We start from the raw sequence: 8,905 nt of genomic DNA, 5'->3' as shown, positions 1-8,905 counted from the left end.
TATGTTTTTAAAGGCACTTTATTTTCATGTCGTCATTGTAAAACATCAGATATACTTGTAAACTTATAAAAAACATATTGGTATCAAAATCAATACACAATTTACAGCAAGCTCTTTGGAACAAGTAGAAACAGTATATGTACACAAACAAACAACATAAGCCTGTTGTATCAGCCACTCTTGGAGTTGTACTGAGGGTCGATGCCAAGCCGCTGGAACTTCTTCAGATGAGTGATGACTTTCTCAGGAAGCAGACTGGTGAAACAGAAACATGGGAGATCAATAACATTGTGAAACACAATGGTATTAGATTCCTTATTATAATTTATCATTTTAAAATAATTGACTTTTAAAACTTTTTTTTTTTAATTGCAAAATAATTTTATTTTATAAAAGTAAAGAAATAGTTTTCAGGCTCAATTTAACTACATGTATATAAACATGCACCACTGCAACCTGTTACTGAAAATTGCAACCTAATACTTACGTCTACATGCACAAAGTGCATGTCAAAATCTTTTAAATTTGTGTCCAACCCTTACATACCCCACAACATTGATCTTTGAACACATTCAATACCTTTAAGCTTTATATACCATACAACTTCAATATTCCCCTTGCTATGTGTAATTTGTCATCTTTTGGGGGCTTGATGTCATCAAACTGTGGGTACTTCAAGATTATGTGCACGTTTCATCTTTGATAAATTTATGGAACCAGCTAGGTGCAACCTGGTTTTGTCTGGTGCAACTTTTTATATGTCAACATGCACCTGGTGCAAGATAAATCATGTTCCTTAAAACGAGCTCTGGTTTTTCAAGCATGTCAGCATAGACGGATTGTAGGTCTAAAAGTAGTTTTCGCGAGATGGCCTGTTTATCAGATCATCATCAGATTTGGGACCTATTCTACCCCTGAATCTGCACAAGGACAGGGTATAGGATTTGGGACCTACTCTCATCATTTTCAGTTTATTGGATTGGCTTATTGCATTGACAGCACAATCATCATGTGGTAACAATAATTACGGGTGTATCAGCTGTATTGTTTTCCACTGTTTTTCATATGTTGTACCCATGTGGGGAATCAAACCCAGGGTTTGGGGGGACGAGTGACTTTAACCGACTACTGAAATGACTAACAAGAAGTCCACATCAGCCAATTAGAAAGCAGCTTTCTCGAGCTTTACGGCACTCGTTTCAACCTGGTGACTTTCAGACTACGCTTGAAAAATATGTTGTCACAGTTCTCGATTAAAATTTTGAAAACTGAACAAACGAACATTCCAGAATGTCTAATATATGGTTGAGATTGTATGGGAGTGAATCCCACGTACTGTGCAACGCCTCCACCGTTCAAATGTTTTATTCCACGGAAGCGAGAGATAGACGATAATTTTGACAAATCAGTCGTACGGGCTGTAACTGTCGTTCGGAATACACTGTGCTAACGTTTTCAAGGTTGCATGATTAGAAAACACATTCCAACTGTCATTTTCATGATCTGGTAACCGACGCTTTGATTCGTCAGATGAAAGGTCGTTCTGATGTGACCCGTAATGGGATGTCCTCAGATCTTTGTTTAGCGATAGCGAGAACTAAGATCTGATTTTGATGAGATTGTGTGTTTTATCAGCAATATCACAGCCAATAATCAACAGTAACACAACAGAGTATACAGTGTACATACGCCCCTATCCTCAGCTGCAGCCAAAGTCGTCTCGGCACGTACACCTCCTGCTCCCCTCGCAACATCCCATCAATGGCCGTCACAGCCGTCTCCTTCGGGGTCAAGATTGGGTCGAACCTGAGCCATGGGAAAACAGTCAAACATACCAAAGTTGAAAAACATATTCAACGAGAACATGTGATCTACAAACAGCAATATAGGTTATCATTTTCAGGACATTCAATGAAATGACCTTAGTGCTATTACTGTTTTATGACCATGTCAACGTGTAGTTCTGATTTTCTAATAATAGCATGTTAACATAGTATTCACTGCTTTGCATTCATTGCAATAATTTGATACTAAGCCATACAGCCTCTTCCTCCATATCATGTTTATTGACCTCTACTTAAGAAATAAGACCCGTGAAGATCCGGGGTAGAATAGGTCTAAAGCAACCCATGCTTGCCATAAAAGGCGACTATGCTTGTCGTAAGAGGCGACTAACAGGCTCTCTGACTTGGTTGATGCATGTCATCGTATCCCAATTTCTTGGATCGATGCTCATGATATCAATCACTGGATTGTCTGGTCCAGACTCGATTATTTACAGATCGCTGTCATATAGCTGGAATATTGCTGAGTGTGGTGTTAAACAACAAACAAACTTAAGAAATAAACAATGAGTGGGGGTTGTTTATCGAACAATAAAACACTGCAAATGAGGGGCACAACATTTTGTACAGCCTTTGTAAGGATGTTAAAAAATTGTTCAAGCTTCAAAAACATTTACCCATATTGAAATAATGATGACTCCCTGATTATCTGCACATTTTCTCCCAATACTGATTGTCATAATTCTCCCAATTTTAGTGCGACAGTTCGGCCACTGTGTTCATCTGCATTGTCCTGCTACATTGGGAACAACCAACTCTAGACACTTCCCTCTCAAGAATATCACCATCAAGTTGCAAGTGCATGTTTGAATCTCCAGAACAAAGTTTTATTGTGAAATAAACCATGCTTCGTCCTTCATTGTTCTTTTGTGATTTATTACGTAGCCATCTTGTATATACAACATCAGTTATTACTGTATTACGATTTCAAGATGTGCCCTGGAAACGAGCACAACCGCTATTTTCATTTTCAGTCAACGTCCAGGTCAGTGCAATGGGAACTTGAAAATTTTATGTGCAAACATATTTTTTTTCTACAGCTTTGTAAGCTCTTAACACTCTTGACATTACTAATGCAGTGATAAATAACCTATAAGTGCTTGCTTCGATCAATGTATGTTACAATATATAGAGAGACTTTTTTCGTACTGTTGCTTCCATCACGTTGTCAATTTTATGGTAAAACTATTTTAGTCATACTACTCAAGCTAAGACCAGGTGCAAGCTTGTGACTGACATGAAAATACTGATCGCAGAATAAAAAAATAGATCGCTATTGCGACCAAATTGGTCATAAATTGAGGGCAGAAGCGGATTGAAAAGGCTTCTTTAGTTGCTAGTACCAGTGATGACTGATGTGATTGTCATGTAAGTTGCTATAATTTTTCTTTAAATTCAAAAAATAAATTCAATTCTTGGCCTTTGTGTTCTTATACTGGGTATCGAGCTCTGTATCGTAATATGACCAGATAAGTTTTGTTTTGTTTGTTTGTCGTTTTAACGCCGCACTCGGCAATATTCCAGCTATATGACGGCGGTCTGTAAATAATCGTGTCTGGACCAGACAATCCAGTGATTGACGTAATGAGCATCGTAGCATAACATGACACATGTATCAAGCTCTGTATCATATCATGACAAGCGTATTGAGATACATATCGTATCATGGTCAGAGTATCGAGATACGTATCATACAGTGACCAGCCTATGAAGATATGTATCATATCGCGACCTTCCACATCGTTGTACCCCAACATAGTCACAGAAAATTAGACAGCAGGAACAGAAAGACTTCTCCCAACCTGCTCTTGGGGTATTTACAAAGTCCTGTGTCCACGAAGAAAGGACAGACCACAGTGGCTTGGACCCCCGGCTTCCCCAGTCTGTCGATCTCCTCCCTCAGGGCCTCCGTGAAGCCGAACACTGCATACTTGGATGAGCTGGAAACATCATAGAAAGAAGAGAAAGTAGGAGAACCAGTTGGTGAGTGATTATTGCATGGCGCCCCATCAGCAATCTTACAGCTATGTGCAGTGAGAGTGAGCGGGTGACACTCGGGATCAACACAGTTTTAATCCTTTTCACAACTTATTTCTCTGCATGTCAGAACAATGTGGAAGGAAAGTCAACAATTACACCGGTCATTGGCACTTAACACCTTCGTGAACAAGGTGAACAACACAAATATCATTGACATTAAGGAAAACAAGCATGAAATACTCATATTCCCTGCCAATATGAAATTACGGTTGTGTGCAAGGCATTATTAGCCCCTAAGTTGTAAGTCAAAGTTGTTGCTACGGAATCTCGAAAAATAATATTGGAAAAAAAACAACTATCAAACCACTAAACCTATCTATGAGCCAAGTTTGGTGAAAAAATATTGTACGATTTCAAGATCTGCTCCAGAAACAAGCACAACCGCCATTTTCATTTTCAGTCAACGTCCAAGTCATTGCTATGGGAACTTGAAAATTTTATTTATTATAAATCCCAAACTATCAAAAGGCACCAGTATATCACTAGACCTATCTATGTGCCAAGTTTGGTGAAGAAATATTGTACCGTTTTCAAAATCTCTCATTGTTTTTTAGTTCAATCCAGGAAACGAAACATGATGGACGGATGAAAAGACGGATGGACACCACCCATTCCTATATCCCCCTTCCTATCCCAGGGGGGATAATAATGGACACAAATCTCAGAATCGCTGCTGACAATATCAACCACTGGATTGTCTACTACACTATATTTTTACGCATTGGGGTAGACCAACTTCATGTTAATTAAGGAAACAAAAAGATGCTGAAAAATAAAATAAAATAATCATGATCATGGATAATAGAAAATGTGTCACAACTGCTGAGAAACTTTAAAATCAAACAAATCTTAACCTGAACAAGCAGTATTAAACAATCTCACCTGTAATCAACCAGGAATGCTGTTCCAGATTTAGCTGATGCTGAAGCAATGTTCATGATGACTCCCTTGTTGGCCTCTAGCATGGGAGGCAGAAACTCACGAACAGTCTGCAACAAAATGTTCACAGTGTTAAGTTCTACACAGGGGAGACAACCCATACCAAGCACTACGCCATGGGAGGCAGAAACTCACGAACAGTCTGCAACAAAACTGTCACAGTGACAGATGCTCTACACAGGGGAGACAACTCATACCAAGCACTACTCTTCACATGGGAGGCAGAAACTCACAAACTCTCTGCAACAAAACGGTCACAGTGACAGATGCTCTACACAGGGGAGACAACCCATACCAAGCAATACCAGTCACATGGGAGGTAGAAACTCACAAACAGTCTGCAACAAAACTGTCACAGAGACAGATGCTCTACACAGGGGAGACAACTCATACCAAGCAATACCAGTCACATGGGAGGCAGAAACTCACGAACAGTCTGCAACAAAATGGTCACAGTGACAGATGCTCTACACAGGGGAGACAACTCATACCAAGCACCACTCCTCACATGGGAGGCAGAAACACACGAACAGTCTGCAACAAAACTGTCACAGTGACAGATGCTCTACACAGGGGAGACAACCCATACCAAGCAATACCAGTCACATTGGAGGCAGAAACTCACGAACAGTCTGCAACAAAACTGTCACAGTGACAGATGCTCTACACAGGGGAGACAACCCATACCAAGCAATACCAGTCACATTGGAGGCAGAAACACACGAACAGTCTGCAACAAAACTGTCACAGTGACAGATGCTCTACACAGGGGAGACAACCCATACCAAGCAATACCAGTCACATTGGAGGCAGAAACTCACGAACAATCTGCAACAAAACTGTCACAGTGACAGATGCTCTACACAGGGGGGACAACTCATACACAGCACTACTCCTCACATGGGAGGCAGAAACTCATGAACAGTCTGCAACAAAACAGTCACTGTGACAGATGCTCTCGGAGGGGAGACAACTCATACCAAGCACTACTCTTCACATGGGAGGCAGAAACTCACGAACAGTCTGCAACAAAACAGTCACAGTGACAGATGCTCTACACAGGGGGAATAAGAGGAAATTTCATCTTGCCCAAATGATACACAACAGCAAGTAGATTGCTCTGATGTATGAGAGAGACTCAAATTCATATGTGTACGAGAGAATGGTATGGGGAATCACCACAATTACATTATTAAGGTGAAGGTCAAAGACTGAAGGTATTTTCATTATTTTGGGAAAATAAATCTTGCATCAAGGATCCCTACTGCACCATTTCAAATGTTCACCTAGTCAATGCCTATATGAAGCAGTGCAAGGGTAAAGACAAACAGACAGTAAACAACAATTAAATTAATCCACATTTAATGACATGTCCCTTGCTGCTTGTGACAAAAGAGAATGTGAGACTCAAGTAAGAGAAAAGCTCTATCCTTGCTGATATTCAGTACACCAAAGAGTAAAAGATAAGCTCAAAATGGGGTGATATTTAGTATTCCTAAGAGATATTCAGTACATCTAAGTGATATGTTTCTGTGATCTCTATAGATCATCGGATGATACTGAGGCCATCTAAGACAGGAACCTTTTATTGGTACATGTTCAATGCTTACCCAGAAATGAGCCAAGGTGTTCACTTCAAACGTGCGACGGATGTGCTTCTCCTGCATGTCAAGTACCGGCCCACCATACAGGATGCCGGCGTTGTTGACCAAGATGTCCACGTTGCCCACCTCTCTCCTCACACGGTCGGCGGTGTTGTGGACGTCATCGGTGGAGGTGACATCACAGACATATGAATGGACTGTGACACCAACACGACGGACTTCATCTGCTGTGTCTTCATTGTTCTCCTATAAGATATAACATCAGGGATTTGTACCGTTCTTGATATCAAAAGGTAGATTTTATGAAGTGTGATGTTATAAGTAAAATAACTTCATATTAATGAGAGAGTTGCTTCTATTGATTTAACACAACTTGCCACTACAGGAGTCAGCCTGGAACAGAAGTTTCTCTCCAGACAGATATATAATATAAAATAGAATTGAACTTGAACTTCATTGTGTTGAACTTGTGGGGACCTGGTATAAGGTTTGGGTTTTCCGGGGTTCAAGACAACCGAGAAAATGAATTCTGTTAAAACAAAACATCACGTAATAAGAGATTATTACCAGGCCCACAGGCAACACTCGATTTCAAAGCATGCGTAAATGTCAGTATCCAGTGCTGGTAGGGAAGGTGGCGGGATCCCAGTCATTTCATCATTCTCACTGTCGTCTTCTGGACGTCGTTATAGCTCAAGTAATACATTCAGAAACATAATCTTAATCCACTTTAATTGTTGCTGCCTGTAAATTTTGTTGAATTAAAAAAGAAATACTCTGAATTTGCACTTTTTATCCCAGCCATAAGCTGATTGCATATTGCACCAAAAAATCTTTTTCCTAAACAAGGACCCACTATTAATAATTTTTCATCAATGTTTACAAGAAAAACAAGATCTTCTTGTAGCAACGTAAAGAAGCTTATATATCAGCTGATATATGTTTGCAAGGATTATTTAACTAGCAATCCAATATGAACAGGATGAACACAGAAGAAGTTGTTATCCATAAATTGTGTCTACTTTGACATCCGTCAACTTCGAAGTAATGCCTATATATATACAATATATATGTCTTTGGCCTATCAAACAATTCATGATAAACATTACTAAGACTCTCTGTGCCCAAACATCTGCCGGTCAAATGATGAACTATGGTATACATATTTTTGTCTCAAGCTCCTTACAGCCATAGTCTGTTCGTGGAGCTCTCAATACCGAGAGTTAACGAAGATGTCATGTGCTGAGAGGAGCATGATTATTGTTTGAGGGAAGAGAGTAGGGCTGGGATGAGTCCAAATTTACTACCCGGGTACCAACCCCACTATTACCAGACTCTACCCCAGTACCCGCTGTAGGTCTCAGGAGATGTCTCAGAATGTCCGATTGTGAACATTTTTAGCATAACCGTGGTAAAATGTATTTAGATACATGTATTAAATAATCTGGTCATTCATACACTGAAGTTGAATTAAGTTATATCTTTATTCAACCATATGAAAAATTAGAAGGAATTGTTGCATAGTTAAAAAGAAAAGTGAACTTTAGTGACCATAGAGTTCCAGATAATTTTTGTCATTAAACAACATATACCGTGACTAACCACAGGTCCGGGAAGTCCTGTGGGTACCCAGGTTCTACTCAGTACCCACCCGAGCCGGATACCCGAGTTACCCGTCCCAGCCCTAGAAGAGATGTTACTCCAATTCACTTGGCACAGGCTGGCACAAGAGTTGCCACAATGTGAGTGTGTATGGTTTTACGCCACTTTCAGCAATATTCCAGCAGGGGACACCAGAAATGGACTTCACACATTGTACCCATGCATGTGGGGAATCTAACCCGTGTCTTCGCTGTGACGAACAAACGCTAGGCTACCCCACCATATAGGCACATTGTACTTCAATTGGTAGTTTTACCAGCGCCCTCTTAATTTCACGTGACATTAACAATGTACAAATTCAAGACGTCATGAATTTGGAACATAATTGTGCTCGATTTGGATATTGTTTGAAAGCATCCTGGCCTTATGTAATTGCGTCAATCGCAGTGAGGTCAGTCAATTGTGTGTGCAAAAAAACCGTTATTCTATGCGTTCGATCGGGTCCCTACTGCGTGCAAAGCTGATCATTAGAACAGTGCAAATCAGATGAACAGCTGGTGACCTTGTTTATATCCCAGAGTATAAGCGACGCTCCGAGGCGGGCAAACTCCAGTGACAGTTCCCGGCCGATACCGTGTCCTGCGCCGGTGATCAGCACTTTCTTTCCGCGGACATCTTGTCTGGCAGGTGGCACGATCAGTCGATAAAAAGATTCAAAATAGAAATAGATAATTTTCATCAACAGTGAAATTATTTCTCCAACAGAAGCTTTCATGTTTGGGGTTCAAAGGCTACACTTTTGACTGGTACCACTGTTGAGTTGCGTATGCTGTAGACAAAACCGAGTCCAGCTCCGAACAGTGTCTTTTTTAAGGA

General features: G+C 40.3%; 1 protein-coding gene across 2 annotated transcripts; it reads right to left on the bottom strand.

Annotated features, from left to right (window-relative positions):
- LOC124139773 (17-beta-hydroxysteroid dehydrogenase 13-like) lies at positions 1 to 8,862 on the bottom strand. 2 transcript variants are annotated; one of them, XM_048400767.1, is made up of 7 exons: positions 8,592 to 8,862; positions 6,434 to 6,673; positions 4,767 to 4,873; positions 3,647 to 3,784; positions 1,782 to 1,806; positions 1,690 to 1,744; positions 1 to 255 (listed from the first exon to the last, which is right to left on the bottom strand). In XM_048400767.1, exons 1-6 carry the CDS (start codon positions 8,802 to 8,804, stop codon positions 1,700 to 1,702), a joined length of 768 nt encoding a protein of 255 aa, XP_048256724.1. In that variant the 5' UTR covers positions 8,805 to 8,862; the 3' UTR covers positions 1 to 255; positions 1,690 to 1,699. The 2 variants fall into 2 exon arrangements, with proteins under 2 accessions (XP_048256724.1, XP_046363048.2); XM_046507092.2 differs by having other exon boundaries at positions 1,690 to 1,806; positions 8,592 to 8,858.
- Between the last annotated feature and the right edge of the window lie 43 nt (positions 8,863 to 8,905).

This window comes from Haliotis rufescens, unplaced genomic scaffold (genome assembly GCF_023055435.1).
Source record: "Haliotis rufescens isolate VD_foot unplaced genomic scaffold, xgHalRufe1.0.p SCAF_1, whole genome shotgun sequence".
Classification (NCBI taxonomy): Eukaryota; Metazoa; Mollusca; class Gastropoda; order Lepetellida; family Haliotidae; genus Haliotis; species Haliotis rufescens.
The sequence above is the reverse complement of the archived record's forward strand: the minus strand, read 5'-3'. Positions and strand labels throughout refer to the sequence as shown.